This window comes from Protopterus annectens, chromosome 3.part0, assembly GCF_019279795.1.
Source record: "Protopterus annectens isolate FY-2018-M chromosome 3.part0, PAN1.0, whole genome shotgun sequence".
In the NCBI taxonomy this organism is placed as follows: Eukaryota; Metazoa; Chordata; order Ceratodontiformes; family Protopteridae; genus Protopterus; species Protopterus annectens.
The window spans coordinates 1,347,399,008-1,347,421,647 of record NC_056731.1 but is presented as its reverse complement, the minus strand read 5'-3'; the positions used below and the strand labels follow the sequence as shown (position 1 = coordinate 1,347,421,647).

General features: G+C 38.7%; 1 protein-coding gene across 1 annotated transcript in view; it reads left to right on the top strand.

Moving 5' to 3' along the window:
* The first annotated feature begins 12,357 nt into the window (after positions 1-12,357).
* The window catches only part of LOC122797071 (meprin A subunit beta-like), a 275,902-nt gene continuing 265,619 nt past the window's right edge, over positions 12,358-22,640 (top strand). Inside the window, exons 1-3 of the mRNA XM_044065846.1 lie at positions 12,358-12,403; positions 12,451-12,568; positions 16,010-16,188. Of these exons, the coding sequence (XP_043921781.1) occupies positions 12,358-12,403; positions 12,451-12,568; positions 16,010-16,188 (343 nt within the window). The remainder of the gene's footprint in view (positions 12,404-12,450; positions 12,569-16,009; positions 16,189-22,640) is intronic.

Sequence of the window (22,640 nt, the reverse complement as noted above, 5' to 3'; positions counted from 1 at the left end):
TTCCTGTTTTTATAAGCTTTAATTGTTGGTTGCACTTCTTAGTTTAAGTTTGCTTAAAAGTTAAACTACAGGCTAATACACTCAAGTGTACTAGCTTTTGATAGCATTTAATCGAAAAGCAAAGCATTTATTGTGTTTTCTGTTCTGTCTGTGAAAAAACTTGAAAAAAAAACAAAAATATTCTTGTTCTCCTAACTTTCCTGGCTAGTTTGTTCCAGTGATCAGATTTTGCTGATCCCTGGGCTTTGTCTTGGTTCCTGTACTTCTCCATTTTCTTTGTTTGGTCAGGGGGAAGTTTCTTTACTCACCAGTGGGAGTGGGGAGTACTGAGCTGCCTGTTTGTCCTCAGAGGAGTGTTTTAAGACAGTAACTTGTAGTTCAGTGGCCATTTTGGGTAATTTCCTGCCTTTTCCAGCCCCCTGCTATAAAGCACGCTTTAGCGTGCTTTAGTGTGATTTAGCGCGGAGTTGCCACTAGAGCAGCATCGGGCAGCGCCGGTTAAACAAGGTTAAACTTTTTCTGGCTCCATAAAGTCTGTTCTTCATTTTTTTCCCTTAGAACTGCTCTACTAGTAACCTAAACAGTATATCCCTTGACTAAAAAGCGCAGCACTTGTTCCTAAAAGTTTTTTTGTTTTCCTCAAAAAAAAAAAAAAAAAAGCTCAGCACTTGTCACTTCTATATTATACAAAGTCCCTCACTTGTGAAACACCCCCAGGAGTACCCACTTCCTTACTAAGTCCTCTCTTATTCAGTCTCATACCTAACTTCTTAATTTTTCTAGCATGTCGAAGGGCCAGATGCTGGCGTCCTCTCCTGCTCAGTTGGTGAATCTGGGAATATTGAGGCAATGTTACAATTGCCTCATGTATACAGACAACCCTCTCCTCCTCCCACATAACACAAATACTTGCGAGAGATGCAGCTATTTAGCCAAACTGGAGGCTGAGCTCTCTCAACTCAGGACTGGCAAGACCAGACAGGAGGAGAAGGCAACTACACACACCACAAAACCAGCCTCACATAATGCTACCACACCACTGAATCAAACACATAAACACACAAAGACATACTCGGAGGCTCTGAGTAAAAATTTACCTAAACAGCAGAGGCCTCCAAAGCAGACACCCAAACAACTGCTACCTCAAGACACCTCACAAGCAACACATAAACCACAAAATCAGTGTGCAAAGCAGTCACAGCCCTTAAGGCCAAATACAACACCAAACATACTTGTCATAGGTGACTCCATAGTCAGACACACTGACGTCCCACTCACCAGGCTGAACAAGGAGAGGGTCACAGTAAGCTGCCTATCGGGCACTAGAATCCGCCACATAACACAAGCACTGGTCACTCCACGGCAAGTACAAATATGACACAGTCATTGTCCATGCTGGTGTGAACGACCTGAGACGTACCTCCCTGGACTACATGAAAAGAGACATAGAGGAGCTCTCTGATTATGTAGCCCAGGCAGGTATGACCCTGACCCTGAGCAGTATCCTTCCTTCACCAAGAATGATGCCACAATATAGAGACAAGATGATCAGCTTTAACAATTGGCTTAATGTCTGGTGTCATTCAAAGGGGATCCAGTGTCTGTCTGCCTGGGATGACATGCTTGACAAGCCACACTGCTTCGCAAGAGATGGCTTGCACCTGTCACCCCTGGGATTCCAGATATTGGCTAAGGCTCTTGCCACCCCCATAGTGCCTTTTTTAGGCAAGGCTCAAATTCTAAACCTACCACCCTAGAAAACAAAAATGGGAAGAAACTGAGGGTAATGCTGCTCAATGCCAGAAGTCTAAATCTCAAAATGCACGCACTCGAGGCCCTTCTCAGTATGGAGAACATCGATGTCTGTGCTGTAACTGAAACCTGGTTCAAGGCTCCTGAGAGCACCCCGGCACTATTAGGTTTTACCTCATATCATGCGTTCCGGCCCCAAAACCTGGACCACACCACAAAAGGAGGGGGTGTATCCATATTCATAAAGGATACCCACACCTCCAGGTTGGTGGCAACGCACGAAGCTTCGGAAACCATCCAGGTGCAACTAACCATAGGCAAAACTGCTCTACAAATTGTAGCATGCTACAGGCCACCCTCTCAAACTCAGGAACCCCACACAGCCTTCCTGAAGACACTGGAGGGTATAAATGTATCTCCAAACACCATCATATTGGGTGACTTCAACTACCCGAATATAGACTGGGAACATTACTCAAGCCCTAACTTTCTAGCCCAACGGTTCCTGGAGTTCATAAATTCAAATGCCATGGAACAACTAGTCACTGTTTCCCATGAGAGGAGAAAATATACTAGATCTCATCATCACAAACATGGGGACAAAATGCTCCACACCAGAAGTATATCCCTCATTGGTGAGATCTGATCATAAACTAATCTCACTGGAAATCCACATCCCACCCCCACCCCAAACAAAAAAGACCACAGTGAAGAACTTCTCTAAAGCAAACTTCAAACTACTCAAGACTGGTGTGGTATCCTTCAAGGCCCCTGAGACAGTGGAAACCACAACCCAAGCTGCGGAAGCCCTTACAAATGCCTTCTATGAACACCTCCAGGACTGCATGGATCAGGCAATCCCAAATAAAACCAAGACTCTTTCCACAAAGGGCAAACGTCCAGTCTGGTGGACCCCAGCCATTAACAAACTTTACAATAAGAGGAGAAAGCTATTACATGATAGAAAAAATCCATAAAAGGGAAGTCACCCCTGATCATTATTAGTAAAAAATACGAGCACTCATAAAATCAACTAAGGCCAATTTTGAGAGAAAAATTGCCATGGATTCAAAGGACAATCATAAGGCGTTTTCAGCTATGTTAGTAACCTGGGTGGAAACTCCCAGATATGCTCAGAATTAGTCCAAAATGATACAAAATCACTGAACCCACAGACATTGCCAACATACTGGCAGACAGGTTCAGTGCAAACTTCACCCCTCTCCCCTAAAGTAGAGATAACTATCCCAGCAGTGTAGCCTCCCAGACATCTCAAATGTGCAGGTGAAAGCTGCTCTCTCTAAAGCTAAAAACACAGCATCAATGGGACCGGATGGTGTCCCCGGCTGTGTGCTACACGAGCTAAATGAGGAATTAAACCTGCACATAAGGCAGCTGTTTAATCTCAGCCTTACCACAGGATACGTGCCCAAGGAGTGGCGTCACGGCAACTGTGGTCCCACTCCACAAAGGCGGTGCCTCTACGGACCCTAGTAATTACCGCCCCATAAGCTTAACAAGTCTAGTCTGCAAAGCTATGGAGAGGATCATAATGTAGCTCATAAACAAAGATATAGGGGACTTGCAGACATTGGACCCGACCCAGTTTGGCTTCGTCAAGGGCAGATCATGCCTTTTGAACTTGGTCGACTTCTTCGAAACAGTCACCAAGGCCATTGATGAGGGAAAGGCAGTCCATACAGCCTACCTTGACCTTGCAAAGGCTTTCGACACAATACCCCACTCGGGTATTGTAGAAAAACTTACCAGCTTAAATGTAAACCCATATGTCACAAGATGGGTTGCAAACTGGTTTAAGGACAGAACCCACAGGGTTAGAGTTGCTGGCGCTATGTCAAACTCCAAGCCGGTCACAAGTGGTGTCCCACAGGGCTCGGTCCTTGGCCACCTATTGTTCAGCATCTACTTCTCAGAAGTACAGGCCAACATGGGAGGACTTTGGCTGACAAAGTTTGCAGACAACTGCAAACTGGGTGCCATAGTGGAAAGTGCATCGGACACGGATATCCTTCAGAAGGGACTCACGGAAACATATAGCTGGTGCCAGAGCCATGGCCTGAAGTTAAACACCAAAAAATGTATAGTCATACCCTTCGGGAAAAACAAGGTAACCCCAAGCTACCATATAGGTGGCAATCCACTAAGCACAGAAGAGGTTATCAGGGACCTGGGGACCCAGGTTGACAGTGGCCTTTCTTTTGACACTCACGTTGCTAAAGTGGTTAGAAAGACCTTCTACATTGCCCACCTGATCATGAAGGGATTCACATCCAGATCTAGTGAGGTCATTGTTCCCCTGTACTCTTCACTTATCAGACCAATGATCGAGTACAATGCCCCATTCGGGATGTATCTCACCCGACATCTGCAGCAATTGGAGAGACCCCAAAAGTTCCTCACCAAAAGGATAAAGGGACTCCAAAATCTGTCATATGCTGCCAGATTGAAGAAACTCCAGCTCTATTCAGTCGCATACCGTCTGCTCAGAGGTGACATGTGCCTGACATACAAGGCCATGTCCAACCCGGAATTAATAGACATGCTCCTCCTCAAAAAATCCAAATCCACCAAAACCACTAGAGCAAGCGACTTAAACCTTAGAACGGATATAAATAGGATGTGCTGGAGGGATAGATTTATCACTCAGAGACTCCCTATGCTGTGGAATAAAATCCCGGTCCATGTGAGGCAGAGCACCTCGCTGGCTCTGTTCAAGAGAAATCTTGACCTGTGGATGGGAGATCGTAGGTTTACCCCGGGAATCATCTCTGTGTCACTGCTGGACAGAGGCACAACAAACTAATGGGCACAGTATTTTTTCATATAAGGGGTGACGTAAGCCACAAAACTTTGGGCTAGGCTTATAAATGCCTTCGGGCAGATAGCCTAGTATAAACCTATGAACCTATGAACCTATAAATCAGATTTATCAATATTATGTTTGTGATTTTTTTTCAGTCATTTGTTTTATTTTCATTTTATAGATAATTAATGGAATGAAAGCCAGGATATATGATTGAAAATCAACTAATTCATGTGCAAGGCTGCAGTGTAGTAGGGATAAGTGAATTTACCCTTTCCCCACTGTAGTGCCATCTTGGAGTTGGTATAAATAATTAACAGTGAGTGTAGAGGTACAGCCTCCACATGAGGGGTCAGGATGGCTTGCCCCCTTCCAAAATAATTTACTTTACTGTGTTTACTAATAAATTGAACTTGTTGTTTCATTGTGCTTTTTCTTAATGTATTATTTGGTGTTATTGTCAGTTCTATTTTTTTACTTTACTTTTGTTCTTATTTTTGATGTGTTTTATTTCAAACATTTCTACTCAGTTGTTTACAATTTGATATGTTGCCATTTCAATGAAGCAACATACACCCATATATATATATTGAAATGCTGTTTTTACCAAAGTAAGGAAAAGCCAGTACAGCTGACTGAAAATGAGCTCACCGAAGTGTACTGGGTTTTCCTGGGTGAGATCATTTTCTCCACTATATCATGATCTATATATATATATATATATATATATATATATATATATACATACATACATACATACACACACATATATATATATATATATATATATATATATATATATATACATACATACATACATACATACACACACACATATATATATATATATATATATATATATACACATACATACATACATACACACACATATATATATATATATATATCGGATGCTATAATAGCAGGTGTGAGGAGCACAGCTCCCTACATACGGGATGTAAGGAGCAAAAAACAGGTGTTTGTATACTCACAAATTCCTTAAAATAAATAAAACCACCTAAATCAGTGATTTGGCAAGTGACAAACACCCCTGTATTTCCATTTGGGGGGGCTGCCTTCCCATACAACCCTGCTATTTATATATGTCAACTCCAAGACCACACAACAGTGGGAAAAAGGGGGAAAATCCGTTACCTATTGACTGCTGATGTCACCAAAAATATGCTGCATGTAAGTAATCAGTATGAATGAACAGAACACATCCATTCACTTACACTGATAAACAGATCAACCTGCACGTAATTGCTTTGCAGCACACAACAAAATGATTTTTTTGATCTAATGCCTCAAACTGAATTTCAAATAAAGTGAGAAAAAAACTCAAGACAGTGCAGTCAGATAACACTTTTACATTGGGAACATGATGTTGTCCAGTATGTGAAGACCATGATTTCTCAGAAGTTACTTTGCTGCAGAGATCTCATTTTGCACAGGGCCTTAGACAGTCTTGCAGCTGTATGATTAAACGTAAACTGATATTTTCTGCAGTCTCAAAAGTTTTTTTTTTCCTAATGAGAGTACATGTTTAGAAATTCCACTTGTTTACATAAAAGTTCTTTACATAAACTTGTTAACATTTAATATAGCAATAACCCACACCTGGGTGTGGGTAATGCTGGATTTAGCAACGGTTGGTGTGGTTTGGTCACGAGGGTGAAGCCCGAGTGGCCAAACAAAGCCAACCGTGGGTAAATCCAGCATTACCCACACCCAGGCATGGGTTATTGGTATTATACAATGACATTATTTAAGAAAAAAAAGAATTACTTTTCTTAAATAATGGCATTGTATAATGCCTCCCTGCTGCCCTTCCGCAGCTGTCTGGTATTCTGTGGCAGTTCTGATGTACTGCACATGCGTATGCGTATGCCTACGCAGTACATCAGAGCTGTGGCCAAAAGTAACGGAGAAAGCAAGATCTCCATTGCTTTTTGCAAACTGTTTTGCTATGTTAAATGGGTTTAACATAGCGAGCCAGCTTTAAAAAAAGCAACAGAGAATCTCTGTTGCTTTTTTAAAGCTGTCTCGCTACATTAAACCCATTTAGCATAGCGAGACAGTTTTGAAAAAAGCAACGGAGAATGCAAGATCTCTGTTGCTTTTTACAAACTGTCTCGCTATGTTAAAGGAGTTTAACATAGCGAGACAGTGTGAAGCAATGGAGATCTTGCATTCTCCTTTGCTGTAAAAAAAGAGTTATAGTAATGGAAAAAGTCCGGGTGACCAGACCTTTTTCCGTTACTATAACTCTGATTTACAACGTGCATGCCGACCAATCAGCGTGCAAGTTTTTGAATATTAATGGGGGGTCGTTGTATAATTACTGTTTTCCTCACTGCAATGTGATCTCCAAGTTGGTATATTTAATTAACAGATTTTAGCAAAATATTTTTTGTTTTTATTTATTTTTTATTTATATTTTCAAAGTTTCAAAAGCTCAAATGGTACTTACGTATTATCGCAACCAGATTTTTGCAATAATAACTGTTGTTTCCCGATGTGGAAATGTAACTGTTCATGGCGTGACAATGTCAGACTATGGTTTTTCTTTCACACTGACAGTTGTTTTAGTCAGGGTTATCACCCAAAACATGAGTAAGTTAATATCACTGTTTAGGTATGCACTTTACCGCCAGCATGTCATGCAGCTCGCAGTAAAGTGCATACATGCTTCAGCTGTCAGGGCTGCTGTCTTACTCACTGCAATTGCTCATCACCCCCCCCCCCCCACATTGAAAGGCAGAGACACAGGAGTTATGCATAACTTTTTTTTAGTTTTAACAATTTTTACACACAGTCTTAGGTCCAAACATGGCAGTAACGACAGGAAGAAGAGCATCATCAGCCAGTAACATGTTTTCCGTACTTTTCTTAGTACGGTTTAATCAAGCACCCATAATCAGCTATCTGGCCTAATGGTTAAGGTGTTTACCTTACAAACACAAGGTGCAGGGTTTGAGCCTCACAAGGGATGATTGGCTAGGCTTGCAATGGGAGTTAGACTATTATGAACCTGTGAACATTATCCACCCTGAAATGTTACCAGCACTAGTGTTCTTCAACTTTCACATTGCAATGGTTGTTTTCCATTCTGTGTACACACTTTTAACAAAGTATTACTTTACCCAAAACATCATTCATGTGTCTGTGTTTTCCTTCTGTGAGGGCTTCATTCCTCACAGTTCAAATATTCCATTCATCAGTTAAGACAGCATCCCTTACAATTCAAGCGTGCGTCTGTAATGCACGCAAAAAGGGAAGATGATTGTTTCATCTTTTTATGTGCATGAAAGTAGCCCAGAGATTTTTTGCCAGAAATAATGAGTTTGCACAACACTTTGCAATGTTTCATGCAGTTGTCTGTATTCAACGAAGCGAAATTCGCAACAGCAAAAATCTGGTTGCAATAATACGTAAGTACGGGTCAAATTTTATTAGATTTAACTGGTTGAGTTCTCCTTGAAATGATTGATGGAATGACTTAATTATTGCTTTGAAAAAGATACTGGATTACTGTTTGGGCATCCTAACGCAGATGAACACTCTGGCTTGTTACCCTAGATTATGATGACATTATACTGCCTTAGGTAGGAGAAGCTAGCTGAGTAATTGTGAATGCAATGCTATTGAATTAGTTATGCTCACATTTTTGGATCATGACAATGAGGGCCATGGCATTTGTAAGTTAAAGTACAGTAAGCTGGTCAGCCAATTTCATAGGGTTGTAGAGCATTGAACCCATTTTCTTAGGAACCTGGTAGACATTCAACAAACTGTTACATTTTTACAGTTTAAAACACAAAATAAAATACAAATAAAAGGATTTTTACACAGATGCAAACAAACACAAAAACAGATACACAAACAAATTATTACATTTTTACTCAGATGGAAATGTATTAAGTTAAAGAAATTCAGCTAGAATTCTAGGATTGGGGAGATGGAAGGTATCCCAGCATTGGTCATGTATAGACTGTAATACACGGATTTAATTGCATGTTACTTATGATAGCCAATTATCTGATCAAATGGGTTATGTAATACACTGATGAAACAATTGATTATGGTAATGTGCTGTTAAATTACTAGGCCATTGAGGGCATCTAATGAGTGAAGGAAACCTTTGTCATTGGCATGGGAGGTAACCTTGATCTAATCAGTGTTTGTCAAAATTTTGATATTTTTACAGGTTATTCTATAAGATGTATAGTTGTGTAACATAGACACCAGTCCTTTTCATGGAGTTTATTACAGATGCTTTGTATATAATGCTGACAGGATCATGTTAAAATTATTCCACAAGATTATCTGTCATTAAAATTTTGAAAATTCTTTTTATAGCTCAAATTATAAGTTGGCAATTTTATAAGAGAGGGAATATTGTTTTTCAGTGTTTTACATCTGATTTGCATGTAATATTTGACTTGTTCTTGTTTAGATGATTATACAAAATTGTTGTCTTCTTTGAGATATTTAAGGAAGATGATTCTTTAAAGTTTAATAAGAAATGCAATGATGCAGGGTTGTCCATTTACTGGATTCTTAAATGCTTACACTAAGTGTACATGATTTGTATTCAAGAACATCCTTACCACATTCTTTGGGCTGTCTATTCATTCAGAAAATTATACTAAGCATCCACGTAGTCTACACTTTGTAGTAATTTTATGAATCCCCTACAATAGTTAAGGCCGCAAGAAAATCAGTAGGAAAACAAAATTAGGAGGAACCAAGTAGAAGTTATGCTATATGAATAGTTGTCTATTCACTGCACACTGTACATTCAGTGCACAATAAGTGTAGGCATTCATCTATCCGGCCCATCATATCTTTTTTGGTTAATTCCTGTATTGAATTCTGTTTATTTGTCTATCCAAGAATGTTAACATAACACTGAGTTTCCTTACCTGCATAACATTATGGCAATATTTAAAAATTATTTTAATGCACCTTACATGGTATCTGTATCATCTTATAAGTAATAACTGATTCTTAGAGAAATAAAGATGACATTTCTGAAGAGCAACAAAAGGTAAGTCTCACTTCATAAAGAGTTTGTACCTCAAAAATTCCAGGACATCTACAATTGAAGTACAGCTAAGTTGGTCAGTGCTTAGCAGTGAAGGGGATCATTTTAGATTTTAAGAAGCCATTTAACAATATTTCACAGAAAAAGAGCTTGTAGGTAACATTTAGGGACTAAGAGTGATACAATAAACACCAAAAGGTGCAGAGATGTTTAAAGGGAAAGAAAAAGACTAATGGTGAGGGACATTCTGTCTAGGACACTGAAATGACCAGTGGGATGATACACTGGTCAGTGTTTTGAGATCAGTACTATACAATCTATTTATTCTGCATATAGCTAAGGGTGCTGAAATATGATTTATTCATTTGTGGGTACATTAAAGCTAAGGCTGATGTAGAAGATTAAGAAAAAGAGCTGGAGAATGATTTAAAGTTATTTTTCACAGGGCCCAGATGGCACCTGGGTTTTAATTTGGGCAAATATCAGAAGTGTATTAATCTTGAGAAGGTATACTCATTTTGAGAGACACAACTCAAATAGATTGCTAACAAAAATGATCTGGAGGTAGAGGCTGCTGAAATTCTAGGTTATCAGGTATAGGCAGGCAAACTGTGCTCAGGAAGTTGTGGCCATGATTAACAAAGTACTGTTAGTATATGCTAGGACTTAAAAACTAAAGAGACAAATTTCACTGTACTCTTATACATGGAACAGGTCAAGTACAGGATAGCAAAACCAAAAAGGGTACAGAAAAAGGAAACAAGAGTGATAAGGGGATGGGGCATATGGAGTATGAAGATTGCTTAGGGAATGCACTCCTTTTATAATAAAGAAACTTGAAAGGCGTGAAAGAACACGCATATATAAGATAATTAAAGGTGATCATAAAGGGTGATATCAAAGAAAAAAGATAAAGGGCAAGAAGATATGACATGCAAATAGTTGGGTCATATTTAAACTTGTAAATGAGATTTTTTCATTGAATAGGAGCTGAATGGAATACTGAAATGGGTGATACATCAGCAGGCATATCTGGGAGGAAGGCAGGGAGATGAAACTTGACAGCTGCAAATTTGAGCAGAGTAGGTAAACTGTCTTCTTCTTCTCACAATATTATTGTGATGTAATATAGTGTACATTGTGGTTTATTCCCAGTAATTCCAAGATTTATGAATGCCATGCTATTGCACTATACTCCAGGATATGTGTGTGTGTGTGTGTGTGTGTGTGTGTGTGTGTGTGTGTGTGTGTGTGTGTGTGTGTGTGTGTGTGTGTGTGTGTGTGTGTGTCCACAGCATAAATTGGAAGAATATCCACAACATAAAGTTGAAAAGTAAGAAAACTTAGATATATACAGCAAAAAAAGCAACCAACTAAAAATATTTAATTATAAAAACAACCAAAAAATGAAAGTTTAATGGTAGCAAATCTATATAAATCCTGATACAGAGCACGGAAACATAAATGTTATACATAGATGAGCAAAGTTGCTGTGTAAAGTAATGTAACTATTAGAGCTTAATGTTAAATCATCTCCTTTCATCTCTTTTTATTGACTGCTTATTTTATAGTGACAAAAGTCCATACAACATCATTCAAAGACATTACTTCACTTTGGGGGCTGGATGGTCATAATTGAAACTGGAGCCCTGTTCATAGCTAAAAAGGCCCAAGGAGCAGCCTACTTATCCAGATAACAAATGGTAGATGAATGAATAAATGAATGAATGAATGAATGAATGAATGAATGAATGATTATTGATGCATAGGCAGCCTCTCCAATCAACATCAAAATGGACCATGGAAATAAAAAGCCTTTTTGTTTTTATGGATTTGTATGTTCATGCATTTGCAATGCTTATTCATGTAAATGATTTTTTTGAAAGCTGAAGAGGAAATTCTGAGACACAATTAAATGACTAGTTTATAGCCTCAGTGCATGCAAAACTGGCTATGGAATTCAAATTCATATTCCAGATTTCTATCCAACTGCTTTAGCCACTTAGGTAAATGCTTGTGTTATATATTCACTCTGATAATGTTTATTGGGAGCTGGAAGAATGCTAGGGTTATGTGCAGATGTAAAATACTCTCAGAGTTTCCTAAGGCACAGAAGTTGGTTTTATGACATGTTTGCACAATCGCATCATAACCCACAGGAAGATATGTATTAGTACCCGGCTGAAGGAGTGATACAGTGATTAATATCTTATAAAAATAATAAACGCTATACAGCCATGCCAGCGGAATGTGGGAGATAAAACTATAATGATTAATATTACTTCTTTATAGAAGCTCAAAGCTTGACCAGTCACTGTTTATGTGGAATTTGTATGTTATTAGCTTATCTGAGCTGGTTCACCCAGAAACTTTTTTCCTTACCTCCAAAACTATGAATACTTAATAGGGGTAATATATGTTTATTGACCATGGAATTACCTCTAACTAATTGGGATATGTTAATTCAAGCACAAAAAGTGAAATTTGCTTGGCTTAAAATGCCCTGCAAGGGCAGCTAGCCTTGTACTTACCTATGAACCTATAAATGTGCATGTGTCCTTACCCTTCTGTCTGATTCATGGCTAGAAAAAATCCAGATGGGTTAATTATGTGATCTGGTAAAAATAACTAAATAAGATATTCCTAGTTATGATGCACTATCCTGTTTTTCTTCCTTCCTTTCTTTCAACACAAGAATGTATTGTGTATTTAAATTTAACCATTATCTTTCATGAAACAACAAAATCTAAAATTACCTTCTGCTTCTGCATTTCCAAGTAAATTCTGTATCATTAATATATAATATTTTTTTCTTATTTTGTAGAGCTCAATGCCAAAGCTCTTATCCTTCAAGCATTCGAACACTATCGCCTTAAAACCTGCATTGACTTTAAACAGAGGACAAACGAAGAGAATTACATATCAGTGTATAAAGGAAGCGGGTAAAATGTTTCACTTCATTTTTATTATTTCTACGTATTCTCCTTTTTTAACACTTCTATTTACTTTATGGCAGCATTGTATGGCACTGCAACAAGGAGTTGTAATGATACTGTCTGGGCCTGAGGGTTTCTACTGTACCCTGCCGAGTATAACAGTGTTATGGAAGTTACAATGCATTTTCATGATTTCATGATAAAGAATATTGGTAAAGTCTAAATGTTCTTCTCATTCCAAAAGCTACAGCATTCCTAAAGTGAACATGCACGTAGTACTTAATTGGTTTACGTGTCTGTTATTAATAGCTGTGAGATGCTTAATTGACATTTGATTATATGACCTTCAAAAATCTAAAACATTCAGAGGTCACTAGTCATAACAGTAACACTCCCAAGTTTATAAAACAAGAAAAAAATATTTTTCACTAGGGAAAACAATCCTTATTGCAACCCTTATCTTAGGGCAGGGCCCCCATACCAAAAACTAGACATATACACCAACTCCAAGATCACATAAACTTGGAAAAGAGGCATAAAGTAAGGCAAATGTAATATTCACTTTCTCACTGCTAATTGAGTATAGATGCTATTACAGCATGGCATTCTGAGCTTTGATTACCTGTCAGATGATAAGTAGTAGGATTCCCACTTGAGGGTTGCAATGTTGCATGCTATTTCCTAACCAGCTGTTTGACTTTACTAGTAAAATACAGTAGCCAAGAAGAATAGTAACTGAGTATGACTTGATTTTTTTATTTTTTTTATTTGGCTAGGCTTATAAAGGCCTCAGGACCAATAGCCTAGTAACCTCCTATAAGCCTATGATTCTATGGATGTATGATACACTGTAATGCTGTCTGACCAGCCAGTAAATTAAATGATACGTAGATTCTGAGTTTGAGTGGCTGCATTAACACTACAATGCAATGAGCAATGTACTATAGAAGTTTTTAATTTCATATCATTTGCTTATGTTCATAGTTCCATAGTCACAGAGCACTGGGTCTTTATAAATAAAATATGCATGTAACTGATATTTGAAATGAAAAGTAAGGATGCAAACAAAAGTCACATTTTAAACTGTATACAAATCACTATGCATATAGATGTGAAAGTTAAGCTTTAGAATATAAATCCTTGACTACAACCCATGTGACCTGTGTTTCATTAGGGGCCTAGGCATCTGAGGCGCTGGCAGGGAAGGATATGCATGCTAATCTTGACAGGAGGGAAGTGTGCATTCTCAGGGTACACTAACTTAGCTTGATTTCCCTACTGGAAACTTTGGGAATAATCACAAGGTTCTTCAAGAGGGTGGATGGGGTGTCCTGCTGATGCCAGTCACTTGTGGTGGGTAGTTCAACACTGACAGCCATTGCATTGCCTTCCAGCATGATGGTACTGGGTGTGCGCAGGGTGTGGGGAACATAGGAAGAAAACATTCCCAGGCAGCGGTATGATGCCACCCCAGGGTTCTCAATCTCCTCACCATCCCTAGACATAGGACAGAGAAGGCTAAGTTTTGTCTGGTATACCCAGTGGACATATTTCTCATAGTTTACATCTAGAGTTATGGACACAGCAAACAAAAATTAAGGAAGGAAAAGGCCCCAAATTAAGAATGCTTTAAATACTGGTACTAGTAACTTAAAACTTCTCAAAATAGTTTCCAGTTTTAGGAAGGATGGAGCAAATGTTTTAAAACAAGGTAGAGATGTCACTCCAGAATCTGGACAGTTGAGAGATATGTAGTGGATGAGGAGAAGAACCGATGCGCAGCTACAGGGAACCCAAAATAGGGGCAAGTCTCCCACATGTCTGGCATTGTCTTAACAAGCCAAGGATAAAGCAAGAAAGGCCTACCTGGATACAATTGATAAAATAAAATGAAATAAATTAAAATAAGATAAATAAGAACAAAATTCAAGAATAAGACATGAAAGGAGTAGTACAGGATGGAGAAACAGAATGGAAGACAGTGCTCAAGATGTGGGGCAGCCATTTAGCTCAGGAAGCTTTGGGATGGTTGAGAATTTGGAGTCTGCAGTAGAATGATGCACATTAGTTGTAGAATATGGGAGCTAGAGAGAGGATAGTGAACTGGCTAATCAACCACAAATGGATAGACTGCAAATGGAAAGAAGGAGGCACAGAACAGGAAGTCAGCCATAAGGATACAATGGGGGACAAATAGGAAGAGAAAGGTAGACTGCAGAAAGATGTGAGTAGACACTGTCAGAAGTGTACAGGTATGTGAGGTGGCTCATAGAAAGGTGAGTCAATAAAGTGAAGGATGCAGCCATTAAATGGAGGATAGGAAGAAAGAAGCCAGAGTTAAAGGAGAGATTTAAAGAGCAGTGACAAGTGATACACAGAGAAAGAGACAGTGGCAGCCTCAGAGTCGACACCACAATGTGAGCAGAAGAGTAGTAGGCAGGGAGTGACAGTCAGCTGTATGTAAGAGACAAAGGGCAAAAGAGACAAAATGGTGGACAGATGTTCTTGGAAGAGAACAGAAGGGGTGGGAAAAGAGAATAGCTGCAATGCAGGGGATGGCAAGTTACACAAACAATGAGATGGACAAAGGAAGGCAGAAGTGGCGGTGGAAAAGTTACAGATTACATGGGTAGGGCATGAGGCTCAAGGTGAAGGAGATGAGACTCAGTGTGGAGAAAGAGAAGAGGAGAGGATTTTGGTAGCCAGATATTCAGTCACAAAGTTGATTAGGAGTCCAGAAAAGTGATAAAGGAGAAACCAAATTTCACCAGTACCAGTCTTGGCACTTAGTCTCAATAAATATCTGAATAGGTGATCAATGTGGTCACAAAGAAGGGGTTAGGTGCATGTTTTTGTACATGTAGTCACTAATGATCTGTCAGAGGAGACAGTTGAAGTGGCAACAATCTGGGCCAGGGAGGTGGCAGAGTGATGCTGGGGGTGGGTAATAGTATTCTTAGAAGGGTTACCTCTAGTAAAAGCCAACATGCAGATGAATCAGAGGATTAGGAAATAAAATGGGTAGTTGTGAGAGTGGATAAAGGAGAAAGGCCTGGAACTGATAAGAGGAGGTGGGTGACCTGGAAAAGAGAGACTAACTCTGTGCAGGTGATAGACTTAGTACTGTTAGAAAGATACTTCTTAGTGATTGCACATTTAAACTAAGATGGAAGGGGGAGCAGGAGGGACAGAAGCAGAAGAGGGTTGTAAGATTTTTGACAGTAGGCAGAAGGTAAAAAATATGCAGAACATGGCTGTGGAACAAATAAAAGTGATCAGCACTTTACCCTAGGTAACAATTTGTTTAATAATATGCTAAAATAATTTATCTATTCTTAACAAGCAAAAAAATTCTTCTTTGTCACATTTGCTTAATAATGTTTCATAATCTTAAAAAAATGAATTATGTATTTGTGCACCTGTTCACTTATTCATTCATATTTATAGATGCTCATCAAAAGTTGGAAACCGCCAAATGGGGCAGCAAAGTCTTTCAATTGGATCAGGTTGTGACAGACTTGCAACAATTGAGCACGAGTTCTTCCATGCTCTTGGATTCTGGCATGAACAATCACGAGCAGATCGAGATGACTATGTTACGATAATGTGGGATAACATTGAGTCTGGTAAATATTGATGAGTGCTTATGTTTCATTTCAGTCTGCATTTCTGTGTTACCTAACCTGTATGGCTAGCATAACTCTCAACTGTACTGATTTTCGCATAATGTCCAGATTTTTGCCTCATATTTTTGGTCTGTTTCTCATAAAATTGTGTTTTTCTGGAAAATAATTGAGAGTTGAAGTCAGAAAATAATGGCAGGTGTTTGAGAGTCAGACTTCATACCCTTCAGAAAATGCATGCTAGAGCAAAACCTGTTATTCTATTGTCTTTCTAAGTTTGTAAGAACAATATTTTAAAGTGTCTTTTAAAGTGGGCCTTTGTCCCACCATTATTTATGGCTTTGTCCAGATTTTTTTTCTCTAAGAGGTTGAGAGGTATGATGGCTAGGCACCATGTGATGCTTGTTCCCATGTAACTGTTTACCCAGAAGGCCATTACCATTGCCCATTCCACTGTGGTTTAGCAAGCTCTGTCTATATTCTCCAAGGAAAACTGCCTTAGAATACATTCAGGATATTTGCAGAAGGCACAATTCTGAAATGTGGTGTATTCTTCTCATACCAAGAATGCTTGATTTTGAGCAAACTTCTTCCCAAGAGTGAAATATATGTGATGATGTCATCTTAACATCTGCATAGTTTGTGGTCAGAGTAGGTCAGCTAGTTCATAAAAACTCCTCTATAAACATGCTTTCTGAACGTGAATTAGAATGCCTTTAACCAGACACCCCTTGTCTACTTAATTCTCTTCCTACTGGATAAGATGGTGCCCCGATTAATCAACAACTTATTGTCCTGCATGTATAACAATTGTTTTATGTCTGTCCCATGAATTTCTGACGTGAGTCACTGTTTTTACCCTGAAGTTTAGAGTATGTGGATTAAGCCATCTACTTCTCTTTTTTGATCAGGCGTATCCATTGTATATCTTTAAATTATATATTTTCTGGACTTTCTTGACATACTTGCAATTTTCTAGAGTAGCCTCATACCTCTCAAGTGTACCTCATGATGAGGAACGTACCTTATTTGGGGTCTTAAAAAGTTCATGTTCCTCCAAGTTCCTCAAAGTTCCACATCGAAACAGTCTGTCACACATTCAGTGTTAGGAATTTTTTTAAGTGAAATCCATGGTAAACAGAACTTAATCATATTAATTCATTATTGGATCTTCTTTATAAGTAAAACCAGCACATTTTAACCATCCTATGACCTTCCTAGTTGAAGTTGTTAGTAAGCCATTAGTATGTGTTCCAAATTTTGCCCATTTGTTCCACATTACGAAGGCGAGTGTTCCTCATTTTGGAGATGGAAGGTTGAGAGCTATGAGCCCCTGTTTTTTTTCTTTGTAGCTGTGAACACTAGGTCCTTCTAATCCCTCTCCATATGACATCTGTTGCAGTTTCCAAACCATGTGTGTTGTCCAGTATATATTCTTGTGAAGATGAGGTGTCCAGAGCTACACAAAACACTCTGCATGAGGTTTTATCTATCTATAAAAAAGTAAAAAACATAAGCTTCCTATTATTGTTCTTTCTTCTCATTTGTCCCATTATCCCACCTGCCCCCCCTACTGCCTCATCACATTGCTTATATTATCTTTAAATAATTTGATATGACTGCCCCAGTCCACTTTCATTACTATTACTGTTACTGCGCACACTTGCTGACATCTTCCTTGGGCTATTGTTTTCCATATGCATTTTGTACACATTTTAATTGAATTTGAACACCATTATTTTAGACCATTCATGCACTCTTGCCAAGTCAAATTTCATCTTTTTTTATCAACCCAGATTTATCATTAAAAAAGGACATGCTTTTCCTTATGGACCTACCAAAGTATCACTTAAATAAATATTAAAAATGAGTACCAAGTCTTGTAGTACCTATTTCAAAGCTTTTATATCAAATGAGAGGGCTACATTTAGCATAGTCCACTGATTCCTTCTGTGTAGGCAGTTTTTTATCTATGCCAGCATCCTTTAACTCTGTGAGAAATACTCCCAAATGCAGTGGGCACTCCCTTCTCTGGTAAGCCAGTACTAGAAGTAGAAGGTTGGACTGCTTCCCTTTCTATAGTCATTCTGGTGATCAAGCAGTTCCACTTTGATAAGACTATGTAGGACTGAATCAGATCTCACCGAAAATACTTATGGTGCTTGACATTACTAGGGTATCATGGTTTACATGCCTCTTTAGCATTAAAGAGAAGGCTGATAAAATAGCCCTAGGCTGGCAAACTGTGAAAGTGTGTTCCAGTTATAGAGTAATTATTCTGAACAGCCCCCTTAAGAAAGCTTATGCCAGGGTGCTGGAAATAAGATTTTGCCCAATAGACAAGCTTCTGATTCAGGAAGAGCAATGCAGATTCTATTCTGGCAATGGAACAGTAGATCACTTTTTTGTCCTTTTACAGATATTGAAGTGACCATGAAAGTACTTTCTTCTTGCATTTTGTGGACCAAGGGAAGACATACAGTATTACTACATATCCTAGAATTTTTTTGTGGAAAATTCTTTAACAGTACTGAATCTGAATTATATGGCTGTGTGCTATTTGGCCCTGTATTTGAGAAGTGAAAATTGGGTTCCTCTTCATTTTTAAGAAGTTAGATTGCTTTATTAACTCTATACCTAGTTAAATATTTATCAGCAATACTCTTGTCTCTTGCTAGGTGCTTTTCTGGCATCTAATGATATCTGGTAATTTTCTTATCAATAATGTGCATCCCTCTTATAGTTCACATTAGAACATAGCCCAGTTCCAGTAGTTACATCTTTTTTTTATGAGATGAAATGTGCAATTACCTTATTATATAACTTTTGTTTGATCACTGAACCATGAGGCATGCCTCAATCACACATGTTCAAAGAGGGAGCAATAATGTACCAAGGGTATGCCTTGCCTCTCTTCTTGTTTATGATTTTCAGGGAAAGGATATCAAGATATAGTCAAGCTCTGAGAAGTAGCAAGTGTGGGCACATGAGACTTGTATCTCTCCTGACTGCAAAGTATAGATTCATAGGTAAGTACTAGGTTAGTTGCCCTTGTACACCATTATAAGCCTATCAGGTTTACCTTTTTGTGCTCAAAATAACCCATCCTGTTTGGTTATACACTGGCCCTCACATCCCATGTTTGATTTACCCCTAATGAGAATAAATGGGATCATACCATAGATAATTTCAGGCGACCCATGCATGGGGTAAAACATTCAGGAGCTGCATCTGTCCTTTAGTAGTACAGGGGCCAGTCCTAGGATAAATTTTCTGTTTCCCATCCATCGATCTAAGCTGACTTGAAAATGGACAACGATGAACTTTGCTTTATATGGATAGAGAGTCTGTTCCACACCAGTGGTATCCTCTGCAAAATATACCTGTCCCTCCAATGTTCTGCTGCTGTTGTAGAAGAGGTTTAGAGCCAAAAACTGAGTATTTCTGATGCTGTTTGTCTTGCTGACATGCAGTAAACCTATCAGTAATGGGTCAGAGGATACCTTGTATGCCAGACACAGGTCACCTCTGAGCAAGCTGTAGGATACTGAATATATTGATAAGACTTGAGTCTGCCCACGTAGAATATGTTGTTCAGGTCTTGTATTCTTTTAGTATGGTATCTCTGTGGGCATTCCAGTTGTTGCATGTCTGAACAGGTACTTACCAAAGGGTGCACTATATTCAATGACTGGCCTAATGACATCTCTAGATCTAGACACAATCTTCTTGTCTATAAGCTGTGCAACATAGAAGGACTTTCTTACAACAATAGGCATATGTTGTTCAAAAGCTAGGTCACCGTCCACATATGGTCCCAAATCTGAACGCTTAGGCTAACGCTTAGGGGTATATTGTCAATATGGTAGTTCCCTGGGGTAGATGACTTCCCAAAGGATACAGAAATGTGTTTTTTGGCATTTAGTTTCAGACCATGATTTTGACAACAGTTATTTATTTGAGACAAACCTTCCTGCTGGATAGCTAAGTCATCTGGAATTCAATGACTGCTCCTAGCCTGCAATCATCTGCAAACGTAGTTAGCCAGAGCCCTTTGATATTGGCTTTTACTTCAGAAAATTAGATGCTAAACAGGAAAGGTCCCAGCACAGAACCCTGGGGGGGGACTCCACTGGTAACGGGTCTCTTTGTGAAGGTTACATTCCCTATTTTGATTATCTGTGTCCTATCTGCAAGCTAGCTAGCAATCCAGTGGGTGACATGGGGGTTTATTCCCACTTTATTTAGCTTTTCTACAATGTCTGAGTGGGGAATTGTGTCAAAAGCTTTATTATGTTACTGTCTTAGCCATACATGACTCTCATCTCCAGCATGCAGTGAAACATTTTGCATTTGAATATAATTAGCTGGGATAAGAGTCAGCACTGCTAACTCAGAGGCATTGGCTCTCTCCTGCAAAACAGTAGACTGTTCTTTGCATATATGTGTGGAAAGAAGCATCCAGGTAGAGGAGTTTAAGTAGCTTTTGATCTAGTTTATGAGTGATGGAATAGGGGATCAGAAGAATGACATAGGTAAGAAGTTGTCAATCAGCCTACAGATTATTATAAACCTAGCCAATTAACCATATTCAAGAGTTCCCTCTTCTCTCAGTGAGAGCAACACGTAATAGACCAGGGTTGATTTTGATATTGTCCATCCAATTATCTATGTTAACCACGAAGGTAGTAAGGATAATGCTCTGCTAGGCATGTACTGCAAGTTTGTTTCAGAGGTAAGGGATATGTTGAGATATGACTCTGTGATACCATCACATTGCATTTATCGACTGATGAAGGTTTAAGACCTTTAACTGGGTATTTGAAGAATCATGTGTTCTGTGAAATGGGTCATTCATGTCTTGAAAACCTAGACACCGATTACCAGAGAGGATCTACATGACAGTAAGTACAAGGAGAGGGTTTCCAGTCTGTCCAGATAACCAAGGGTTTTCAGGCCATTAACCTTTTTTTTATTTAGGAATATCTGGGGTCTTTCAAACTGAGTAACATAGACAGCCAAATCCATGCCAAAAAGGACATTATATTCAATAATGCTTCTGATGAAAGGTGAATCAAAGGGGATTAAAATTTTTGTGAATCTAGAGCTGCATTTGGGAATGAGGTAAATCAGATAGTAAGATTTCTTAACTGCTACAATGACATGACGGCCAAAAGATAAGGTGTTATTAATAATAGTACCTGGATCCTTTACATCTGTATCTGTCTGGAGGAATGTCATCTATATGGTATATGAAAAGTTTTTGTTTACTAAAATGGACTATACTACATTTTCAAATTTAGTTTGAGACCATTGTCTTTGCATAATTGTTAACATAGTCTAACCCATGTTGCAACAATTATGAGACAGTAGAAGGATGAGAAACAACACTGCAGATGTAGAGAACCATAGACTAGGAATGTTGGCTTAAAGGTCAGAGAAACAGAGAACACTACTAGTGAGTCTTGTGATGCAGTACTGGTAATGTGTTTGCACTCCGAAATTATACCTGCAACTCTAACCACTTGGGTTCTGTTGGACAAGTGTATAACATATGGTTTATATTCAGATTTACAAGTTGGTTAATAATATCTGCATAAATGCTATGTGTACTGCATAACCACTATTTAGTGTTTTGGAGCTGGATAATGAGTGTTCAGGGTTCGAAGAGTTTCGAATTCCAGAATAATGATGTCAGAGATAATACATTGCATAGATTTGTATGTGGGGCTAGTGTGACTAAGTGATTAGTGGTTACCAGTGTCTGTGATAAGGCCACGCTTGCTTGCCAATACAATGGCTATTTTCCAGACTTGTGTAATGCAATCATAGGAGATACTTGGAATAAACAAATTATGTAGGGGTTCAGACATGCCATATTTGGTATTGACAATCAGGCAACCTGGTATGTTATTAGGGTCCATGGAAGAGGTTTTCTTAACTTTTCTGGAGGGCTGAGAGGACTTGTTTTCCCGTATTTATAGAGGTCACTGGGACTTTGGATTCTGTGGAATAATTAAAATGGGGGAGACAAAATTATGTTAAATTTGTTGGCTAAGATATTAACTATTTCCTTTGGATCAGAGTAGACAGTATTATTGTGTGCTAGCTCAACATTACTGGTGCTAGTTCTTAACTTTCTGACATAGCTAAAGAAAAAGCTGCAGGTTTCTTTTTCTGTTTTATGTTAATTTTTATTGCCAGTGCTAATGCATAAAACTCTCACTTTACTGATCAGCATTTGTCTCATTCCTCAGCTATAAAAATGAGCTTTGGTTACCAAGTAAAGGATTAAATCACAGACATAATCAGTAGAAATTAGGTTTCTCCATATGGGGAGCTAAGCTTAGTAGCAGTGATAAAAGTCTGTTGGGATTTGAACATAAGACTTCCAGCACTCTACGGTGGAGACACTGCCACTGGCCTGTTAAGAACTTCAAAACCATCTGTGGTTT